Below are 24,352 nucleotides of genomic sequence, written 5' to 3'. Positions count from 1 at the left end.
TGTTGATGAAAATTTAAATAAGAATGGACATAGAAAGCAGAGACTGCATGGTCTGTGGGTAGGAGGTGATACACTCCTTCAGAGATAAGTTTTGCCTCAAACTTAAGCAACATGTACTCCTGTTAGAGAAACACAAGTAAGGTTAAAAGTAGTGGGTTCCTCTCTTGGTCACAAATTAGAATTATCTGGAGAGCTTTTTAGAAGCAGACTCCTGGGCCCCACTCAAGGCCTAGTTAATCTGGTGTAGGAGTGACTGCTAAGAATCTATATTTTTTTTCAGTGCTCTCGAGAATACTGTGATGGGCAACATGGTTGAGAAATTCTTGTGTTAGAATGGTGGTGAAAAAAGACAAACACAGATGATCAAGGGTGTTTTGCAAGCTTCTGGGGAGCATTTATACATGCTCAGAAAGCTGACAACAGGTCGAACCAAAGTTACCTCTGCTTTGTTTTTAGTCCCAAATCTGCAATCTACAAGAATGACTCATTCAGAAGTTTCTATGGTTCTGGCTCTGTTTGGCTTTTTTCCCCACTTCTTAGTTCAAGGGCACTTTGTGTACATTTGATTCTTGATCATGATTTGCTCCTTGAGAGTACCTGTTGGGTCAGTACCAGAAAAAGAAAACTCTTCTGTGATTTTAAAATGCAGTTTGAGTTGGCTTTCCTGGACTTGCAAAATGAAGCAGGTAGAAGCAACCCCACATATGTATTTTGAGTAACAGCAGCCTAAAGGTTGAGCTTTCCAGCTGCATGGTGTGGGAGGAAGGAGAAAATAACAGCGTGAAATGAACTGCTTTTAGTTTGATGGATGAATTTGTTTTGAAATGGCAGAAAGTTGGTTTCAAATGTTAGGAGGATTTTAGAATGGTCTTAAGAAATAATTTATGGGTTCCCTAGCCACTTACTTAGCAATCAAATCATAGTGATAAAAATAACAATAAGTAAGCATTTAATGTGAAACATCAGCATTTTTTTTTTTGCCCCAGATATATATAAGAGTGGGTATTTGCAAGGATGGTTTTAAGAAAAGTGTCATCAAAAGGAAATGGCAAAAGAGAATGGCCTGTAATGATACATGGTGGATAAAAGTCTTTCACAAATAAATATTGCCAAGGAAATGCTTTTCTAGGAGGAGAAAAAGCAGTGATCATTGATCTGGGTGTGCATTCCTTTGTGTCAGAACCCAATCACATCAAAAAGACTCCTGAGACCTCAGCTTTTTCATGAGCATCAGCCCATGGATTCCATTGGTCCCCTCTGTCTCAGAACAAACCCAGCCTGGGTCCCACATACAAACTAATATTGTGAGCTCAGAGTCCGTGCCTCCTGAGCCCATGAAAGAAATGCTGTCCCTTCCCTCTCTGCAATTTCTATGCCATTTCTGATACATTCCTTATTTCTGGGCTCACCCTTTCTGCCTAATCACTTTCTGCCCAGATCTTACCTGCCCTTCCAAGTCTTGGATAGACCTCATTCTCCCACAAGGCATAATGCCCTCTCTTCCCTTCTCTGCTTCTGCCTCACCACTTCACTTAATGTTTCTTTGTATGACACATGTCCCTTCTACAGATCCCACCAGAGTGTCGGTTTCTGAATGGCAGGATCTCAGCCTGCTTGATTTGCATTCCCCCGTCACAACTTCATACACACTGGCAGTTCAGCAAGTGCTTCCTGAGTTGAAAATCATGGCTTGGGGTTCTGGATCATATTGGGAAAAAGATTCAAACACAAAAGCATCCTCTCTCACACTCCCACTTCAACCAAATGTGTTGTCTCCCTTGCCTGCTGGCATCAGTTCTGGGAGCTTAGAACTGTTTGTCCTTGGGGAAGATGTCACTGTGGTCCATCTTGCTCATTAGACTCCCGTGGTCACTACTCTTTCCTTACTACTCATTGTCATGCTTTCCCCTGGGGCTCCAGAGAGGACAAGAGTCATGTTTCACAAACTGGATCAGAAGAGTGGGAAGAGGTCACAGTGACCACAGGTGGGTAGAGAGTACAGGGGCTAAAAGCACAGGCCTGCTGATGGAGCCAGACCTTGGGTAGTGTCCCAGCTTTATTTATTAGCACATCAGGCAAACTCTCCCTGTTTCCTTTTGTTTCCTCAACTATGAAATGGACATAATAGTACCTATTTCACAAGATGATGGTGAAATTTAAACAGCAGAATGTATAAAGGACTTAGCCTAGCCTATTAGCTACTATTCCTAGAATCATTTAGTCCAGCACCCTATTTTATAGATAAAATTCCAGGTCTCCAGTGGGACCTGGAATTTCAGTTTTAGTGACTTCTTCTGAAAGCCCACCCAGTAGTCAAGTTTGCATAGCTGGTTACTGGCATGATGAGCAGGGACCCAGGTTCCCTGCCGTAGGTGAGGAATTCCCCCTGCCATGTGGCACTGATTACCTTTGAGATGCCAAGAAGGGAGCCCTCTTAGAGATACTTTGTTCATGTTCTATAGGGAGGGGCCAAGGCACTCGAAGCCCAGCATGCATGCATCAGCAGGTGTAAGTCTGACCTTGCATTAGACACAGAGTGAGTCATGGTGTTATTATTATTTGAAGGGCTCACAGAGCTGACAGGCAGGACAAGTTACGGATGCCACTTGAAGAGGAAGGCCTTGAATAGTGGGTGGGCTTTAGATAGATGGAGAAGGGGGCGGTTACTGAGCATGGGGTAAGGGGGGAGCAGCAAAGACATAAGCAAAGAATCAGAGAAACCTGGAAAGTGCCGACACTGGCGACAGAAGTCAGAGTAGTGGTCACATGGGGAGTCTTCTGGGCTCCCAGAAGTGTTCTCCATATTGGTCTTGGTGCTAGTTACACAGGTGTTCACATATGTTAAAAGAAAAAAAGCATCAAACTGTAAAGTTAAGATCAGTGCCTCTTATTTCCTTTGTATGCTTGTTATCCCTCTATGTTAAAGAAATCAACAAAAATAATACCCCCCAAAAGAATCCATGTTGAGACTTCCCTGAAGGTCCAGTGGTTAAAACTCCATGCTTCTAATGCAGGGGTCATGGGTTTGATTTCCAATCAGGGACTAAGATCCTACATGTCATGCAGTATGGACAAAAAAATAAAACAGAAAGAAACAGTGTTAATACTTCTATTCTTCACCTTCTGGGCAGAACAGATAAGAATAATGACTTAGGTCTCCAATAAGCTCTGATCTTGGCTATGTCAGCCTCAAGGCTTTAGTGCCTTATCTATCGAAATGGGTTAATAATAGGGTCAGCTTGGAGTGTCCTGGTTGGCCTGCTAGTTCAGTGCTCGTCCAGATGCTGCACATCTCCTGTTCCATCTATTCCAATCCTAGCTCTGTTGAGCATCGGTATGAGGGCAGGAGAGAGTCTCCTGGGGAGACTGACAGCATGATTGGTGGATATCTGGGTTGTTGTCCCAACACTGCTTCTTTCTAGCTGGAGGACTTGGGCAAGATCTGTTATCCACCTGAAGTCTCAGAGTCTTCACTTGTCGACTAGAGATAGTTGTCCTTCAGGGAGATTGTACAGTTTGATATGAAATCAGACGGATTGGGTAGCACTTCTGGGTCAACTACTTAATAATTATGTTCCCTTAGGGAATATTGATATTAACAGCAAAATTAATATATGCCTCCTATGTTCTAGTCATTGCTCTAAGCACCTGTAGGTAAGTATTGTTCTAAGCACATATTTAATTCTCATGATAACCTCATAGTGCTTTTATTAAGCTAGCTTTGTAGATGAGAAAACTGAGGACAGAGTAGTTGAGTAACTTTTCCAATGTCCCACAGCTAGTAATTTGTAGACTAGGGATTTAAACCTAGATAGTGTGGCTCCAGAATTTAAGAACTTAATCATTACACATTGCCTCTCTACGTATTGGTTTCTTAACCAATGGAAAATATTTCATTATATTGAAGGAGAAGTAAAAATATGTTAAAAATTTTAGAGAAATCAAGTATTCGATGAAGTAACATAGTGCATTTTGAAATATCTGAAATACTAAGCATGTGCGATATAGGTTTTAAAAGTGACAATTCACTGAGATCTCGTTTTTGTCCAGTGACAATACTTCATGCTGTATACTGTGCCAGGCACTGGGGGGCACAGAACCATGGATGGAATAAATTTGTGTCTGTCCTCACAGGAGTTACTTGTGTCTGTCCTCACAGGAGTTACAGTCGACTAGGGCAGACAGATATTAAACAAACACATTAATAAACATAATTATAAGCTATGATAAATGTCAGAAAAGAATAAGATTCTTTGAGAGATCACCTTGAAGGTATCTAATTTAGAAAGGCAACATCACAGAAGGCCCCCCTGAGGAAGTGACATTTAAGCAGTGGCCTAAAAGGAGACATGCCATTTATGTCAGAATTTGCCTTTTGAAAGCAGAATTTGAGGACCAAATCAGAATGTGATTTGTGGACAAAAGACGGATTCATTCAATGTCAAGAGCCATGCAGCAGCACCGGATTTTCTGAACACCTTTTGCTTCCCTGGAATAAACCAATGGGCTGCATTATATTGGTTGGCATTTACATAATATTCACAGTTCTCTTGCCTTAGAAACTTGTCCAAAATCCATTTCTACCTGTCAGCATTTGCATATATTTTCTTTAGAAACTCAGCAAAGAAAAAAGGGGATTATTGTTCATGAGAAACATATTTGACTCTAAAATAATTAATGTTTAAGAAGAAGATTAACAGCCGTAGAATTGCCTCATGGAAAGGGGCCTCATATAGGTGCCACTGTTTCTAGGAGGTGTTCAGCCAAGGCCAGACAAAGGGAGAAGATACTCCAGTGGGGGCTGTTGGCTTGGGTGTGAATTTGCATATTCTTTAGGGTCCCTTAGCCCAGTGGGCACTTGTACCTCTCCCAGCTAGAATATGTGACATTCACATTATAATACAGTCATAAAATTTCTAAAAACAGTAAGCCTTCACCAACGTCTCTCATCTAGGTTTGTCCTGCTCTTTTTCAATACCTTTAGGCGCTTGTCTTTATGATTTAAAATTCCATGGCCAGAACCATATAATTTAGCACCCCGCCTTTTTTTTTACAATCATCTCCTAATTGTTAGGATTCTTTTCTCCCTGAAAATACTCAAAGGCACCCAAAGCAAGAAACATGACTTTTTGTTAAATGGGAAGGTCTGAGTGTACACTTAGACCAATTACCTCATTGTACAGAGGAGAAAACTGAAATCCAGAGAGAGAAAATACCCCAAGAATGAACAAGGTTTATTATAGACCTGTGCCTGGGGCTCCAGTCTTCTAACTTCTGGCCCAGTGGTCTTTCCTCTGTACCACTGTATCATCCTTGACACCTTATAGGGCTAAATACACATTAAGCCTTAGCAGTTAGCAGGTACTGAGAAAGAAAGAATTTTTGAGTATTTGACAGAATGAGAAAGAGCAAAATCTTCCAGGCTCACCCTGAAACCAGCAGTTCAGTTGAGCACTTCCAGGCTATGGCAATTTCAAGAAAACCCTTGAACCTTAAAGGCACAGGGCCATGTTCATATTTGACTATAGCCAAGGGAACACAGATGTGTTGCTTCTCATTCCCTAGAGAGTCAAGAAGCAAAGTAAATATGAAGGACCATCATCTTATTCCTCAAACAGTTGCATCCAGAAGGCAACTAAACAGATCAGTCATGTCAGGGAGAAATACTTCTTCCAGGTGCTTGATCAAGCCAATTCCTGATGTTTTCTGCTGCAAAGTTAACCTGTCCTTAACTAGACAAAACCTTAGTTTCCTCACAAGATCACCCTCAGAATGAGTCAAAGCCATATTCCAGATTCATAAGACACCAGCACTCACAAAATCTCTAGCTTACTTAAATGTGCCTGGGCATGTTTTAAAAACCATAAGAACTCACAGTGCTTGCCAATCTCCCTCACCCAAGAATTCTGAAGGTCTGTTAATGATATACTCTGATAGGAACCTGTTGAATAGGATAGGAATTCTGTTGAGGAGAAAAATAGATCCTATATGTTTTTAATAAAAATTCTTATCCACAGCATGAATTCCCTTCAAATTCTTGACTATATATATATTATAGAGATAATATATATTATCTCAGTAAATAAACACTTTTATTTTGGGCAGCTGAACCGTATTCAAAAGTATCCATTCACTAAATGTGGCAGATGGAGAAATAAAGTGGAAACATTATGAGTTTTTAATACTGTGTTTAATTGTAAATGACCTCAAATGTTTATTTAAATTGTATGCAGAGAACTAGTGGTGCAGAATTGAAATAGACTAAGTGGCTATTGGCTATTAAACCACATGTGTAATGGGAAATATTAAAGTTACATTGTACATTTGCATAGCACTTAGCTTACAAAATGCTTTCACATATATTATTCGATTCTCCAACAGTGGCATCAGATTAGCAGGGCAGATGTTAGCATCTCCAGTTCACAAATCATAGAAATGAGGGTAAGAACAATTCAAAAAAACCTAGTTAGTGTCAGAATTCAAACTTCCTTTCTCCAATTCCAGTGCTGTTTTAACAAAACCGCAATACTTATCTCTCTCTCTCTCCCTTTTTAGTGATTATAACTTGAAATCTCTAGAACTGACCAAATCTACCACCCTGAGTTTCTGGTTCCATAATACTCCCGATCATGTGATGAGGAACTTGATTTCTTCCTTACTGAAAAAAGGATTTTCCCCATCCTTATTTTATTTTCAATGGGTTCGGGTTGGAAAATGAAGACTCATAAGGAAAGAATATTTTCCTCCTCTTGACTTCATTTGGATTTCTGTTCTAGTGGGCAGAGATGTTTTGATTAAATGCTTATTAGGCACTTTCCCCAAAACTTTCAGATTTCTTTCTTCCTTGAATTACTCCTTTCTTCCACTTTATCTCCCACAGAAATTTGATTATTCTCAGCACTATAGCCGGACACACTCACACTGAGCACTATAAACAGGGCAGTTATTCACCAAGCCCCATAGAAAACCATTCTCACTCAGCTCTCACCCATCCCCACAGTTCTTTTTCAGCACCACGGACAGCTCAAGGACATACTAGGCATTACTTTGCTCTTTCAGCACCAAAGATGGTACACACCATTTTCTCCACATTGTAAATAGTTTTTGTTGTTCTCCATCCCTGGACAACAGGTCACCTAGCTATTATCTCTGAATCATTCAGAGGTAAATTATACTCAGCAAGAATTCCCATAGCCCTATTCCTTTAGCACCAGGAGCAACTTAGGACCATTCAAGTTCAAAGACAATTATGATATTTTTTCTGATGTCCCGGATATCTGAGGCTCAATCTCTGACTATTGAGCAAGAGCATTCATAATGTGGTCTCACTTTCATTACCACAAACAGCTTATTGCACTTTCCCAGTGACATCGCTACTTCAAATTCTGTCTCTTCTCTGGATACCTTACTGGCATGTCCTGTTTCCTTGTCACTCCAATCAGATGCCTAACAATTAAAATTTTCAGGTCAAAGGACATCTCAGATAGACACTTACCAGTATCACAACTATCTAAAATGCTGACACTTTAGAGACCACTTTAAATCTTGACTAGTCTGGCCACATCCCTTGAAACAGGAGACATTTAATTCCATGTTCCCATTAGTATGGAGACCCCAGCAATATCTGCAGTGCTAAAGTTAGCTAGGTTGCTCATGACACTAACAAAGAGCCCAAACACACTCTCAGCACCATGCACAATACAGTTTCACTCAGATGTGTCAACGGCTTAGTTACTACTTCTGAGCACCAGCTTAGTCACATTCACAATCTATCCATGAAATGTCCAACTATATTTTCTATTCTAGTGACATCCTGATAATATTCTTGTTGTTCTACCAAGCAACCAAGTCATGGAAGCAGAACATGAAGCAGCTTATTATCATGGGCCTACTCTTTGGGTAACCTCATAGTTAGTTTAATCATGCTTGTAGTTACACCCATACCCAACTACTCTCAGCAAATCAAGCAATCTAGTCCCATCTTTTTTACTCCACTGTACTTACTCATGCTCCCCCCGAATCCCCATGACTAAAACCATGCCCATCCCTAAAATAAGGTTCAACAGTTCTTAAAACTTCTCTTCCTGCTTTTCTATGACACTGACAGATCCTTGTTCTTCTCCCTTTCTGGCTGTAGCATCTCTGTAATGTTCAACACCTCTTTGCCCTCACAACTCTCCAGTTTTCAGTCCTCACTGTTTTCCTTCCACCTTGGAGAACAAATTTAATCCAAATCAGGATGGACTTTGGGAATGTCTGCCTTAAGTTGTTACTGAACAGAAAAACCCTCGCACCACCACCACCACCCCCCACCACCGCCACCAGTAACATGGGATATGGTAAAAGTCTACCCATCCTGGTCTTACTGTCCAAGTCCTGGTGCTTTCTCTTCCCTGTTTTCCTAAAACTCAAACCCACTATTAATTTAATAAATATCTACTGAGTGTTTACTAAATGCCAGACACTATGCTCCAGGCTGGAGAATCAATACTGAACAGGATAAATGTATTCCCTCACTGAGCTTACAATTTAGTGAGAGAAATAGAAAAGCAAATAGCAATTATGAATCAGAGGTTTATAGAGAAAATGCAGCAAGTTAGGCAGCATGAAATGGAAAAACTAACACAGATTTCATATAGGATCAGAAATAGAGGATTTATCCCAAGAGTCAAAGAAGGAGGGGCAATTAATCAGGCAAATCAAGGTGGAGGAGTGATTTTAGGCAAAAGGAATAGAACACGGAAAGGTCATAAAATGAAAACGAATGTGTTAGATTTAAGGGGAAAATAATAAAAATGGTATGCCTGTCAACCACAGTGACGGAGAGGTAAATACACAGTGAGGGTTACCTTGAGTGTTGTCGAGAGCTTTAGAAGGAGTTTAAATAAAAATATAATAAAGCCAGATTTTCATTTTAGAAAGGTCATTTGGATACAGTTGGAAAATAGATGAAAAAGGACTAAAGGGGAAGAAAAAGGGATACATAGAAGGTCAGTAATTGGATGACAGTGATTTCACCACAGGTATGATGGAGAGGCTAAAGAGAATGGAGAGAAGATACTAGGCAGATGGAATTTATAGCACTGGATGTCTGATTGGATGTGGGAATGAAACAGAAAGGACATTATGATGATAGCTAAGTTGTGGACAGGCACTGCTGCCGCTGCTAAGTCACTTCAGTCATGTCCGACTCTGTGTGACCCCATAGATGGCAGCCCACCAGGCTCCCCCGTCCCTGGGATTCTCCAGGCAAGAACACTGGAGTGGGTTGCCATTTCCTTCTCCAATGCATGAAAGTGAAAAGTGAAAGTGAAGTCACTCAGTTGTGTCCGACTCTCAGTGACCCCATGGACTGCAGCCCACCAGGCTCCTCCGTCCATGGGATTTTCCAGGCAAGAGTACTGGAGTGGGATGCCATTGCCTTCTCCGTGGACAGGCACAGAAATAGGCTATTGGTACCATTCACAGAGGGAGAGAGCTTTGAGGAGAGGCAGATACTAGAAGGGGTGAAGAGATGATAATTTCAGTTTGGGTCATGTTGAGTTTGAGGTGCCCAGTATACATTCAGTTGGAGAAGGAAATGGCAACCCACTCCAGTATTCTTGCCTGGAGAATCCCAAGGACAGAGGAGCCTAGTGGGCTGCCGTCTATGGGGTCGCACAGAGTCAGACATAACTGAACCGACTTAGCAGCAGCAGCAGCAGCAGTATACATTCAAGTAGAAATACCAAATTAGAGTGATCCCCATGGACATAATAAGAGCTGGAGATAAAGACTCAGGAGTCATCTGCCTACAGATGAGAACTGAAGCCATAAGTATGGTTGAGACGCTCTCAGGAGGTGGTGTCAAACAGACCTGGGACTGAGTGCCTGTCCTGCCACTTATTAGAAATGTGGTCTTGGAAAAGTGAACTTTGCCACTCTGGTTTCTCATTTACATATTAGAGTTAATACCTCATAGGGTACAGTGATGGTTAATATGTTAATGCATGCAAATTTCTTAGTTTAGAATCTGAAATATAGTGAATCTCTGTAAATGCTATTCTCATTATTATTATCACTATGCAAAAATTTTAAAAGCATAACGTAGAGCCTCTAGAGTCACAGTCACATATGGAAGAAAGTGTGGAAAAGGAGACTGTGTCACAACAGCTGAGGAGAGACTGTGTTTCAAGAAGGAGGAAGTAGGCAAAATAGCCAATAACCTCATCAAGATAAGAACTGAGAAGTTCTCCCTGAATATAGCTATAAGAAGGTCTCTGCTGTCCTTACAAGGAGGCATTTTAGTGAGGTAGTGGACATACAGCTTCTAAAACTGAAGAATAACTGGAGATAGTGAGCAGAACTCAGCAGAGAATGGGATGAGAGAAGAGGGAAGTACTGGATGGGCTCTGTACCAGGTAAAAAGTTTTAAAGTTGAAAGAGACTTGAGCATCTCCAAATGCTGATAGGAAGAAACCAGCCAACAAGTCAGGAGAGAGAAATGAGGTAGTAAGGGAATAAGGTCCAAAGTAGAAGGAAGACTGGTCTTAGCCAGAATGAGAGGTGATGTTCTCCTGATTATGACAGGAGGGAAGATAGAAGGGTTCAGATGGTAGGTAAGTCAGAGGTTTGGGGGCATGAAGTTGAAGGAGTTCTGTGTTCTTAATGAGGGAGGGAATGTGGTTATTGTCTTACTGGAAGGGGAAGTAGAAGAAAGCAGTCAGGAAAGACAAACAGTATTTGAAATATCAGACTAGGAGAAACTGTTGCCTAGGGAAACCATATGATTCCTAAGTGACATTGCTGTTCCTCATCACTCCTCAACAGTCCTGATTCACGGAAACCTGAGTTAGAGTCATCTAAGTTGACCTAGGCTGGATATTTAGGATAGGGACAGGGGAGTGGTTGTTCATGGAATTCTTATCTGGATATGGAGAGAACTGTTCAGTCATGGACAAATAGAGAAAGCAGTCTGGAGGTCCAAATGGAGTTCAGAGAAGGGGAGAAGCATCAAAATTGTCAGCAGATAAAAGGTGGTGATCAGAACGTAGGATAAGACTCAAGATAAAGTAGATCATAAACCAAAGTCTTTGATGAATGCAGCCAAGTGCCTGTACTCAATGGTCATAGAAATGGGGAGAGAGGGCAGTATGGCTGGATCTGGTGGTGGTGGGATACAAAAATTTTAAACGAACAGTGGCTAGAAGCTCATGGACAGCACAGAGACTACTCTGAGGTACTGGCTTAAAGTGGACTGAACACTGCTGGGCAGTGGAGTCCTAGGGGAGCTCAGTGTGAATTAAGGAAAGAACTAGAGAGGTGGGGGGAGGGTAGCTGTTCTAGCAAGCAGGGTTGGAGGGGTGAGCTAATAGGCAGGCTGTTACCTCTCTGTGGTTGTGTTCACTCTCATAAGAATATTCTTCCTAAAGAAGAATGAGAAGATGGAATTCCCCTTTGGGTCCTTGGAAACTACCAACTTCCGTCGATTCACCCCGGAGTCCCTGCTGGAGATTGAAAAAAGAATTGCTGCTAAGCAAAAGACAAAGAAACCCAAAGAGAAGTTCAGGAAGCGGAAGGACCAGAAAGAGAAGTCTCGGCCCCAGCTAGACTTGAAAGCCTGCAACCAGTTGCCCAAGTTCTATGGTACGCTCCCGCCTAAGCTGATTGGGGAGCCGCTGGAGGATCTGGACCCCTTCTACAGCACACACCGGGTAAGGGCTACTGGCGGGAATGGCCATTCTCAGCTCTGGGAGAAGAGGCCTCTGTCCCACCCAGTCCAGGAGTCCTCCTGCACCCTGGGTGTTGTGATTGTCAGCTGGACTGTTAGTGAAAAATACCTCTATCTCACCTCCTCAATGCTTTCTTTGAATCTCTATGGTATTCATGGTGGAGGTTAATTAAATTCAGATCCTCTAAAGACAACTGTTGTGGAGTTTTCAGATAAAGTTGGCCGTTCCCTTGGTTGAGTTCTAGCCTCAGATCTCTAGAGGTGTTGGATCTCTATGTAAGTAGGGAGCAGAGATCTTCAGGCTGGAGGTGGGGCAGTGGGTAGAATAAGGAAGGGGAACCAAAATCAGGATGATTTAAACCAGTGGTCCTCAAAGTAGGGTCTCAAAACCCCTGGGGTTCCCAAAACCCTTCTAGTGGGTTTGGGAGTTCAGAACTTTGCCTTAAAGGTCCTTAGATGTCATTTGTCTTTTCCACTCACATTCTCTTGTGAATATACAATAGTGAATGTAGAGGCTATTAATAGAGGATCACATCAGTCTAACAGCTACAGGAATGTATGTGTATATACTCTTGTGTTTTAAAAGGCCCTTTTTTATTTCTGATATTGTATATAAATATACATATATACACTTATATGCATGCATATATACAGACATATGCATGCTTGCTAAATCGCTTCAGTCATATCCAACTCTTTGTGATCCTATGGACCATAGCCTACCAGGCTCCTCTGTCCATGAGATTCTCCAGACAAGAATACTGGAGTGGATTGACATGCCCTCCTCCAGGGGATCTTCCCAACTCAGGGATCAAACGCATGTCTCTTACATCTCCTGCATTGCCAGGCAGGTTCTTTACCACTCGTGCCACCTGGGCAGCCCGTACCCACCCCCCCCACACATACATTCACACACGTGGTGTAAGAAAAAGGTATAAACATTAACAAAATATTTTTAAGGTTCTAAGTAATTTTTGAGAATATAAAAGGGCCCTAAAATTAAAGTTTGAGAACATCCAGTTTAAACTAGAACTATCTCGGACGTTCTACACAGCTGAAAAAGGGGAGTGTGTTTGGGAGCTGGGAAGGGCAGGAACCAGCCATCTTAAATATGGTTTGTAGAGAAAAATAAGAAGGCACTGGAATGCCTTTCTCTCTCCTCTCACTTGCCAAGAACCCACATCCTCCCTAGATGTTCAGAGGAGTGAACCAGTAGAAGGTTTGAAAGGGGAGACCTAGGAGGTAGAGAACAGAAGGACGATTCCAGGGATGTTCCACTAATCAGAAGAGGAAATAAATGCAACCAGAACTCCACCTCCCTGCTGCCAGAATCCTCCCCCTTGTATGATATATCTCACCAGCCCTGGGTCAGTTTCCTGTTCAGTGGGCAGCCTCAGGGGCCCATCTGGTGTACAGTCAGCCACGGGGGTCTGGGGTCTTTCTGGGAGTGAGGACATGGCTTTTAGTTCTTGATCTTCTCTGTCTGCCCCTCCATTTGCCTCTCATTGACTCATAGGTTTCAGAGCCCTTGTCACTCATGAGCCTGAGATGATCTCACTTATGTTCAAATCCATGGTTGGGTGAGGATGTGTGTGTCTCACTGGAGGTCCACTTTCTGTTGTGTTTTGTTTTAGACATTTATGGTGCTGAACAAAGGGAGGACCATTTCCCGGTTTAGCGCCACTCGGGCCCTGTGGTTATTCAGTCCTTTCAACCCGATCAGAAGAATAGCCATCAAAGTGTCCGTCCACTCATATCCTTTGCACGGTTGCTTCTTCCACATGTTAGAATCAGATGCTGCCAACTGTGTCCTGTACCTTCTTCAGGAGTTAACAACGGGGCCTTCCTTCAATTGAATCCTAAAACAATAGGATCATTAAATTGAAAACAATGTTTGTGGTTTTAATGTGTTCAACACCTGAAAGCCGTCCCAAGACAGAGGAGGTATTCATGTAACCCACAGGTGGGTTGGGGTGCATGTAGACCAGTCTGGGTCCACCTGTGGGCATACAACTTGTAAAGGGCACCCAGGCACATTCTCACCATATGTGGCCTGCTCTTCCACAACATAATAACCAGGAAGGCTTTATGGTTTGGGCAGATGAGACAGGGGTAGGTTAGTTCTCTGTGGTCTAACCATGCTGGACAGTGACTGCTTATTTGTCAAAAAAGCAGCCCTTCCTAGTGGGTGAAGAGAACAGCCTGTAATGGGCAGAGTGAAGATTGTCTCACTGGGATCCCACTGGTCATGAGGCACTGTCTAGAGCATTAGTTACCGCCCAAACTACCAGCAGGTTAAAAATGTCAATAGTCTGAGGTTCATGCCATTGGGGAATGCAGTAGTGATTAGAAACACACTGCTCAAATGTCTGTAATATATTAATTGCTTTAGGTAGCTTCAGAACTGTCTCCAGCTTTTGTTTTCTTTTTTTTTTTTTCAAGGCAAGCCAAACTAGGACAAACAAGAGACTTTGGCTTGGTTTCTAAGGATCTTCCCTGGTGACTGTCCAAATTGGAAGTTCCTAATAAGGAATTCAGCTGTGGCTTCTAGGAGGTTGATTTGCAAGAACATCCTTGCCTTGACTGGCCTGGCAGATGGCAGCCAGCCTCCTCTGAGTTGAGGGAGGACAGTAAAAGAGCTCTCATCTCATACTCTGGAGCAGCTTGTTGGATTGCTGGGTGGCATTCAGTGAGCTGGTAGCTCACTACATTACATTTAGCCTTTACGTGTTTTGCCTTTATCGCCAACCTGTGGGAATGACTTTCTTAATTCAGTCTTGTTGTTGTTTAGTTGCTAAGTCATGTCCAACTCTTTGTGACCCCATGGACCGTAGTCCGCCAGGCTCCTCTGTCCATGGGATTTCCCAGGCAAGGATATTGTATTGGGTTGCCATGCCTTCCTCCAGGGGATCTTCCCAACCCGAGGACCGAACCTGCATCTCCTGCACTGGCAGGTGATTCTTTACTACTGAGCCACTAGGGAAACCCAATTCATTCTTAACTTTCCTAATACTACGGAAGGGCTTCCCAGGTGGTGCTAATGGTAAAGAACCTGCCTGCCAATGCAGTAGACATAAGAGACACAGGTTCAATCTCTGGGTTGGGAAAATCCCCTAAAGGAGGGCACAGCAACCCATTCCAGTGTTCTTGCCTGGAGAATCCCATGAATAGAGGAGCCTGGCGGGCTACAGTCCATGGGGGTTGCAGAGTTGGACATGACTGAAGCAACTTAGCACAGCACAGCACACAATGCTATGAAAGAGTATTTACTGATAATAACAGCCTCCCACTGCTAAATGCTTGCTAAGCATGAACACTGTCATAGGTACAAGAACCCTTGAAGAAGGGATTAGCATCTCCGTCTTATATATGATGAAACTGATACTGGGGCGTTAAATTAATTGTGCAAGGCCATATAGCAAGTTAAAAAATCCGGACTACATCCTGCATAGAGTAGTGTCAGCAATAAGGAAGTAGGATGTTAATGGAAATGAATTACAGTAATTTTTTCTCTAAGTATGTCATCTCTATATAGGTGTTTTTAAAAATATAAATTACATAAAAATTACAAATAAAAACAGCAAATATGCAAACTCCTTTTCATCCATTCTGGTTGATTTACATCTATTTAAGTAGGCAATGGCACCCCACTCCAGTGCTCTTGCCTGGAGAATCCCATGGACGGAGGAGCCTGGTGGACTGCAGTCCATGGGGTCGCTAAGAGTCGGATACGACTGAGCGACTTCACTTTGACTTTTCACTTTCATGCATTGGAGAAGGAAATGGCAACCCACTGCAGTGTTCTTGCCTGGAGAATCCCAGGGATGGCGGAGCCTGATGGGCTGCCGTCTATGGGGTCGCACAGAGTCGGACACGACTGAAGCGACTTAGCAGCAGCAGCAGCAAGTAAGAAACAGCTATTTAGAAGTCAAATCCCATTAAGGAACCAAAGTGTACTAGTAAATATTCTTTTTATCTTGAGATTTGATGAATTGCTGGGTGGAGTCACAGCTGGACAGAAAAGCTGTTAAGGGTCTCTTTCTCACTAAAGACTGCATTGATATATTTAAATCTCATGAACTTGGTAGCTCCAGCCCCCAGAATATTCTCCCAGATATGGAATTCTCAATCTCCTATTATTAATATTTCACCAAAATTATAATTCTAATCAAATTTTCTGTGAACATTTTCACAAGTAATATTATCAGAATATATCATCATTCTTTTAAAGGTTTGTGGAGTTGGAGATATAATTTTAATTTAATCCTTGGGTTAACATTTTCCCCCCACATGAACACATTTCTTAATTTAATTGCAAGTCAACAGGAAAATGTGGTTTAATTAGTAGAATTTCCTTTTTCAAAATAGATGCGTTCCTAAGTAACTGTAAAACAGAGTACATTAAAGGCATCTACAGAAAACTAAAATAGTTATAGATATTTCTGCTCAAATTGAAATTATGGAAGAAAAGTGATTCTCTCGCTCTCTGTAGGTCAAGCTTCTCTTCAGGTGTTGTTTGTCTTTAGGAAGTAACTGTTAGGAACCCCGCTAGTCCCCAGAAAAACGTCCAATTGGAGATATTTATCTTTGGACTTTGCCACCAATATTTCTGCCCCATCTATTTACCCTCGTCCACTCACCTTCCTATTCAGTATCTCTGTCCCCTTCTTGCAATTTATTTGCCCCTTTAATATTCTTTAAAGGGACAAAGATATTTTCTTTGCCTTTAATATTCTTCCCTCTTACTCACCAGAGTTCTCCTTGACAGCCTAATCCTGTTTGGAATCTTCTCATTAAGCAAACATTTTACCCACCTGTGCCTGCCTCCACCATTCCTAACCAGATGTCCACTTCCTCAGTGTGACTGACCTCAGCTAAGTTAGAAACACAATCTGACTACCCTAATTCCCATGAAAGCATGTGGCCCTCCCCTTATCTCTAACTTCCTCGGAATACAGTTGTCTCCCCTGCCCCTGATCCATAGGACATACATTCCAAGACCCTCAGTGGGTGCCTGAAGCCACAGATAGTACTGAACCCTCTGTGTTTTTTCCTATACATACCTACCTATGATAAAGTTTGATTTATAAATTAGGCACAGTAAGAGTAACGACAGTAATAAAGTAGGAAAATTATGACAAAGTACTGTAATAAAAGTTAGGTGAATGTGCTCTCTCTCTAAAAATGTCTTATTGTGCTGTACTCATCCTTCTTGTGATGGTGTGAGATTGAACCTACAATGATGACATAAAGTGAGGCAAATGATGTAGCCCTTGGGACATAGCATTAGGCTACTATTGACCTCCTGATGATAAGTCAGAGGGAGGCACCGTCTGCTTTGGGTGACCCTGGATCATGGAGCCATAATGATGTCAATGGTTGGGTGTCGGAAGCAGACAATGTTGATGGTTGGGGATCCCTGGCAGGATGAAGCTAGAAGGCTGAGATGTCACCACGCTAACTGAGAATGGTGGGTAATTTCACGCGTATTTTCAGACTGCCATTGACCACACATAACTGAAACTGCAGAAAATGAAACCATGGTTAACGGAGGGTAGGGGTGGGGGCTACTGCATTCTCTTTGTCTTTTAGGGAAAACGAGACATTTGCAGGATGAAATTTCAAGCCATACTCTACAGTTAAATGCAAGTGTCAGGGAAGAAGGACATTTTGGAGAAGGGATTCTGTTTCATCTTGCTCAGTTCTGTTTTCAGACAATTTGAGGACACATCTCAGCACCATCATTGACTAACTGTATGACTTTGGAAAAATATTTAAGCTTTGTCAGCCCATTTTCTTAGCTCCAATGTATAGATAATAATATCCACCTATAGGTTAGTTGTATTAGAAATAATGTGGACGAAGTATTCAGCGAGAGTAGGCATTCAGTGTTAGCTGTTATTATGTGACAAGACCATAAAGTTGATCCTAGTGAAAGAGTTATTAATTTAATCAATTCAGTGTCAAGGTGATCAGCGGTGACCTCAGGAAGACATGGTGACTTTCAGCTTCTCCTTAACACGACCCTCTCAGGTGGTTCAGTTTATTTATAACCATCACTATTTTGGTCAATTGTGTGGGCATGACCCGAACAGAACTTCCGGAGAGAATGGAGTGAGTAGATTTGCTGTCATTCTTGTGCCTTTCCTTCCTGTCCTCTCTTTCTCTTCCTTCACTGGGTGGCTTCTCTCTCTTATTCATCCTGCTGGGTCTCATTTGGGTAATGTGGAATCCTATTGCCTATCTGACTTTGCCACAGATAAATATCTTCTTCTCTATGGACTCTGTTTCATAAACACATGTATGATTTTCAGCTTCAAAGAGCTATAGATGAGTGGTTCTCCCTGGGGAGATTTTAAAAATTCTAATGCCTGGGTCCAAGCCCCAGAGGGTCTGATTTCATTGGTCTGGGGTGGCCTGGGTATATGAGCTCCCCGCTTCCCCTGGACACTGCCACACAGACACTTACCTGCTAGGTGTACATCTGAATGAAACTGAGGGACGTCCTACTTGGAGAGAGAGGATGGAGCATAGTGAGGCAGAGCTAAGAACAAATGGTCCTGCAACATATTCTAAAAATAACCCATGAATAAAACTGTTTAAGTTATCATGGGTCATATACCTCAAAGTGACTATAATATTCCTGAGATTATTCTATCTCCCTAGGTTAATGATGGAATCTGTAGCTTCAGATTTGGGGGCCTTTCTAAAAACATCCTGCACCAACATATCTAGGACAGTTGCCCCTCACCCAGTTCAAACATAACCAAAAAACATATTTTTGGTATAATAACAGGAGCTCTGTAGAGTGTTCTCTTTTTCCAACTTTTAGATTTTTGCCTTTTACTGAAATCATGCTACAGTTGGAAATAAATTCTATTTCTATTTATCAATTAAAAAAGAAAAATCAAGTGGTCATCTTAATTGATGCTAAAAAGAATTTTATATAGTTTGACATCTGTTTATGATTAAAAACTCTTAGAAAAGTAGAAGTATAAGGGAATTGCTATACTCTGATAAAGGGAAACCACTTTAAAGAAAGAAGCAAACATTATACTTGATGTGAAACATGGCAAGCTTTCTCTTTATGATCAGAAAGGAAAAAAGCAAAGATGTCTTTTTCATCAGTTTTATTCAGCTTTGTAAAGGAGATCCTAATCAGTGTAGTAAAGCAAGAAAAAGAAATAAAACGTATAAGAATAAGAAAAGAAGTATCAAAGATGTCATGATTTTTAGATAATATAATTATGAACGTAAAATAGCCATTGTAATCTCAAATTCCAACCAAGACACTTTTGAGACAGAAAAATGAGGTGGGAGAAAATAACGGGCTCTGCTGGATATTAAGATTTGCTGTAAAGCTCCAATAATTGAAACACAGTAAAGATTAGTCAGAGCAGTGGAAGAGAATAGTTGGCCCGTAAACAAACAGTGCACATACAGACCTTGAATTGGTGACAAAAACAGCACTGCAGAACAGCAGGGAAAGGGCATCTGGTAAATGATGATGAAGAATTAGGAATCCCAACAGAATAATTATATTGAACATCCAACTTTACACCAAATACAAGAATCAATTCTAGGTGGATTAAGGTCTAAATTTCTTTGTGAAAGACAAAGACATCAAGCATTTAGAAGGTTGAGTAAACCCCCAAAGAAGCGAAAACAAACAAACCACAGAGAAGTCTTCATGGCTTCAGGTTAGGGAAAGATTTACTACATGTGATACAAGACGCACTAGCCACAGAGGAAAAAACAGATACATTTTAGGATGTTAAAGAATTTCTGTTCCTCAGAAGACAACTTTATGAAAGTGAAAACACAAGTCTAGTAAGTAGAACATGCAACACATATGCCTCAAAAGTGTTTACATCCAGAATAATGTGCCCTTACAAATCAATTAGAAATATGTCAGAGCAACCAATTGGAAAAATGAGAAGATAAAGTAGATATTTCATAAAAGTAGAAATCCAAAATGGTCAGGAAGCATATGAAAATATTCTTAACCTTTTTCTTAATCAAGGAGATGTGAATAAAATAAAAGCATACGGAGAGATTCTAAATTGTGACTATACCAAAAATTGAGAAAGATATGGAGCAGCAGAAACTCCTGTCTTGCTGGTGGGAATGTAAATTTGTACAACCCCTTTGGATGGCAGTGAATATTAGCAAATAAAGGTGAAAACACACAAACACGGTGATCCTCTGAGTATACTCTTAGGCACATACACTTAACAGAAATTCGTACTTACGGACACCAGGATGCGGCTGCAAGAACATTCATGAACATTCCCCACAAAAGTCAAAAATTGGAAATGGCCAAAATGTCCATACATTTTTTTAATGTGGACCATTTTTTTAAAGTCTACTAAATTTGTAACAATACTGCTTCTGTTTTATGTTTTCATTTTTTGGCCACAAGATCTTAGTTCCCTGATCAGGGATTGAACATTCACCCCTGACACTGGAAGGCAAAGTCTTAACCACTGGACTGTCAGGGAAGTGCCTTATATAATTTTTAATGTATTAATTATCTCCGTTGTTTTCTTAAAAGGGGATAATGTATAGCACTGAATATGAATAAATTATAATTCCATACAACAGTCTTAAGAACATCAGTCAATTCAGTTGTTCAGTCTTGTCTGACTCTGTGACCCTATGGACTACAGCCTGCCGGCTTCCTGGTCCATCACCAACTTCCGGAGCTTGCTCAGACTCGTGACCATTGAGTCGGTGATGCCATCCAACCATCTCATCCTCTGTCGTCCCCTTCTCCTCCTTTCTTAAATCTTTCCCAGAATCAGGGCCTTAAGAACATAATATTGAACAAAAAAAGCCAGACACAAAAGATTCAAAAATATGATTCCATTTATACAAAATTCAAAAACAAGCACAACTTAACTACTTTGGATGTGTACTCAGGAGATAAAAATATAAACTAAAAACACAAGAACAAAGTACCAAAAGTTAGGGTAGTAGTAACCCCTAGGGCAGAAGAGGGAAGGAACTTGTGGGTGTTCAAAATGTTTTGTTTTGTGACATGAGTAGTTGTCATACAGCTGCTATGGACTGAAATGTCCGCCACCCGAATTCATATATTGAAGCCCTAATTGCCCCCACCATGTGACTGTAAAGGAGAAGGGGCCTTTAAGGAAGTGATAAAGGTTAAATGAGGTTATAACGGCAGAGCTTTGACCCTGGTACCTTTGTAAGAGAGGAGTGGATACCACAGCCCTCTCTACCATGTGAAGACACAGTAAGAAATTTCCATTAGCAAGTCAGGAAGAGGACTCTCACCTGACCACGCTGGCACCAGCCCCTTTAACTGTGAGAAAATAAATATTTGTCATTTAACCATTCAATCTATAGTATTTTCTTGTGGCAGCCTAAGCTGACAGATACACAAGCATTCATTTTACAGCTAATTTATATTTCATATGCGTTTTCATTCTGTATGTTACATATTGGGCTTCCCAGGGGCATAGTGGTAAAGAATTCACCTGTCAGTGCAGGAGACACAAGAGACTTGGGTTTGATCCCTTGGTCAGAAAGATGCCCTCAAGTAGGAAATGTCAACCCACACCAGTATTGGTGTCTGGGAAATCCCATGGACAAAGGAGCCTGGAGGGCTACAGAGCATGGGGTCGCAACGAGTCAGACACATATCATAATGAAAAGCTTTCAAACAAAATAAATTTAAAATAAATGACTGTTGCATTAAAGGCAGAATACTGAAAAATAGTCAGAAGATAGTAGCTTGGTAAATAAATTGCTGTTAGAATTTTAGTTTATTCTTTCTCTTTATATAAAGTATATATACATATATACAGAGATGACATAGCATTATAGCATGTAAAATTTCTATCCTTTTTAACTTTTAATGCAAAAGCATTTTCTATCAAAAGTAAGAGTTATTTGGGGATTCTGGTTAAATGTGGACGATGGCATGAATATGTTTTACCCCAGCCCCCTGAAAATGCCAATGGAATGACAGCATGGGAACAGTATAAATGTACAAGAACAAAAAGAAGTAGAAAAGAAAGCACAGAGGACAAAAGATGTCAAAACACTCTCAGGAAACCAAAAGTGGATGGAGGACGGTGAATGACTCAGCAGACCAGGGCTTGTTAAATGACAATGCCTGCAGAGAAGGATAAAAATGAAGACCAAGGCATTTTATCCTCTAAAACGCCAGAGCCCTGAAAATGTTGATGTGGTACAGGTGGCAAAAACTGAGACTGGAATGAGGGAAGAACATGGGAGCAGAGAATGTTCACTTGCTTTTCTAACAGCAAGAAATTAAAGAGCATTCTTTAAAGTTGATACACAGGAATGAAAAATATATTAAACAGTGCAAAAGTAAGCAGGAAAAAATATTATTAAATACAGTCAGATGATGGATAAAACAGAAGGGAAAGAGAATTAATGAGACAACATAGTAAGGGCAATGTATTGTATAGCTTTATTATAATTATAAATGTATATTTTCAAGTAAGTACTAGAACTGAAATAAAAACTTCTAAATTCAGAATCATACAGAAAAATAAAGCAAATAAAACACATCAGACAATGAAATATTTTAAAAACTATTAAAAATGTAACAAAGTAATATAAATAAACTGAGATCAAATCTATCATGTCAAGAAATATAAATGTATTTGACTCATCTGTTTAAAAAAGTCATATTATATAACAAAGCAGTACTGAATTCTATGCTGACTAAAAATATACCACTCAAAGTGACACAGAAAGGTCAAAATTTAAAAATGGGCAAAGATATAGTGAAGGTAGGTAGAACAGGAAGCAAGATCTTAATATCAGAGAAGGTTTAATTTAGCCCCAAACTTAATAAACAGGATAAAAATGACACTGCTGCTGCTGCTGCTGCTGCTGCTAAGTCACTTCAGTCGTGTCCGACTCTGCGACCCCATAGACGGAAGCCCACCAGGCTCCCCCGTCCCTGGGATTCTCCAGGCAAGAACACTGGTGTGGGTTGCCATTTCCTTCTCCAATGCACGAAAGTGAAAAGTCAAAGTGAAGTCGCTCAGTTGTGTCCAACTCTAGCGACCCCATGGACTGCAGCCCACCAGGCTCCTCCATCCATGGGATTTTCTAGGCAAAGTACTGGAGTGGGGTGCCATTGCCTTCTCCAGCCCTTGCCTTCTACATAATGCTAAATAATCCATAAACAATAGTGTATATTTTTGCAGCAAATAATGTGGCAACAATGTTCGTAAATCAAAAATTATAGGAGTATTAGGGTAAATAGACAAGAACATTGGAAGGGGCATTCCCTGGTGGTCCAGTGGTGAGGATTACATGCTTCCACTGCAGCGGGGTATGGGTTTGATCCCTGTTCAGGGAACTAAGATCACACATGCAGTGCAGAGCTGCCAAACAAACAAACACAAAATCCACATTGTAGGGGATTCCAGTTCCAGTGCAGTCGCTCGGTAATGTCCAACTCTTTGTGACCCCAGGGACTGCAGCACGCCAGGCCTCCCTGTCCATCACCAACTCCCAGAGTTTACTCAAACTCATGTCCATTGAGTCAGTGATGCCATCCAACCATCTCATCCTCTGTCATCCCCTTCTCCTCCTGCCTTCAATCTTTCCCAGAATCAGGGTCTTTTCAAATGAGTTACTTCTTCGTATCAGGTGGCCAAAGTATTGGAGTTTCAGCTTCAGCATCAGTCCTTCCAATGAATATTCAGGACTGATTTCCTTTAGGATTGACTGGTTGGATCTCCTTGCAATTCAAGGGACTTTCAAGAGTCCTCTCAACACCACAGTTCAAAAGCATCAATTCTTCATCCCACAGCTTTCTTTATAGTCCAACACTTACCATCCATACATGACTACTGGAAAAACCATAGCTTTGACTAGACAGACCTTTGTCCACAGAGTAATGTCTCTGCTTTTAATATGCTTGGCTGCAGTCACCATCTGTAGTGATTTTGGAGCCCCAAAAAATAAAGTCTCTATTTCCATTATTTCCCCATGGAAACAATGAAGTTTGCCATGAAGTGGTGGGACCAGATGCCATGATCTTTCTGAATGTTGAGTTTTAAGCCAACTTTTTCACTCTCCTGTTTCACTTTCATCAAGAAGCTCTCTAGTTCTTCTTCACTTTCTGCCATAAGGGTGGTGTCATTTGCATATATGAGGTTATTGATATTTCTCCCGGCAATCTTGACTCCAGCTTGTGCTTCATCCAGTCCAGCATTTCTCCTGATGTACTCTGCATATAAGTTAAATAAGCAGGGTGACAATATACAGCCTTGATGTACTACTTTCCAAATTTGGAACTGGTCTCTTGCTCCACATACAGTTCTAACTGTTGCTTCTTGACCTGCATACAGATTTCTCAGGAGGCAGGTCAGGTGGTCTGGTATTCCCATCTCTTTCAGAATTTTCCACAGTTTATTGTGATCCACACAGTCAAAGGCTTTGGCATAGTCAATAAAGCAGAAATAGATGTTTTTCTGGAACTCTCTTGCTTTTTCCATGATCCAGCGGATGTTGGCAATTTGATCTCTGTTTCTTCTGCCTTTTCTAAATCCAACTTGAACATCTGGAAGTTCACGGTTCACATATTGCTGAAGCCTGGCTTGGAGAATTTTGAGCATTACTTTACTATCA

The 24,352-nt window shown here is 41.1% G+C and overlaps 1 protein-coding gene across 1 annotated transcript in view; it reads left to right on the top strand.

The window, feature by feature from the left end:
* Nucleotides 1–11,417: 11,417 nt before the first annotated feature.
* The window catches only part of SCN10A (sodium voltage-gated channel alpha subunit 10), an 89,114-nt gene continuing 76,179 nt past the window's right edge, over nt 11,418–24,352 (top strand). Inside the window, exons 1-3 of the mRNA XM_086365967.1 lie at nt 11,418–11,693; nt 13,345–13,472; nt 17,744–17,824. Coding sequence (XP_086222093.1) covers nt 11,424–11,693; nt 13,345–13,472; nt 17,744–17,824 — 479 coding nt within the window. The 5' untranslated portion in view covers nt 11,418–11,423. The remainder of the gene's footprint in view (nt 11,694–13,344; nt 13,473–17,743; nt 17,825–24,352) is intronic.

The sequence above is a fragment of the Bos grunniens genome, chromosome 22 (assembly GCF_055505025.1).
Source record: "Bos grunniens cultivar Pamir isolate PY7600 chromosome 22, Bosgru_T2T1.0, whole genome shotgun sequence".
NCBI lineage: Eukaryota > Metazoa > Chordata > Mammalia > Artiodactyla > Bovidae > Bos > Bos grunniens.
The sequence above is the reverse complement of the archived record's forward strand: the minus strand, read 5'-3'. Positions and strand labels throughout refer to the sequence as shown.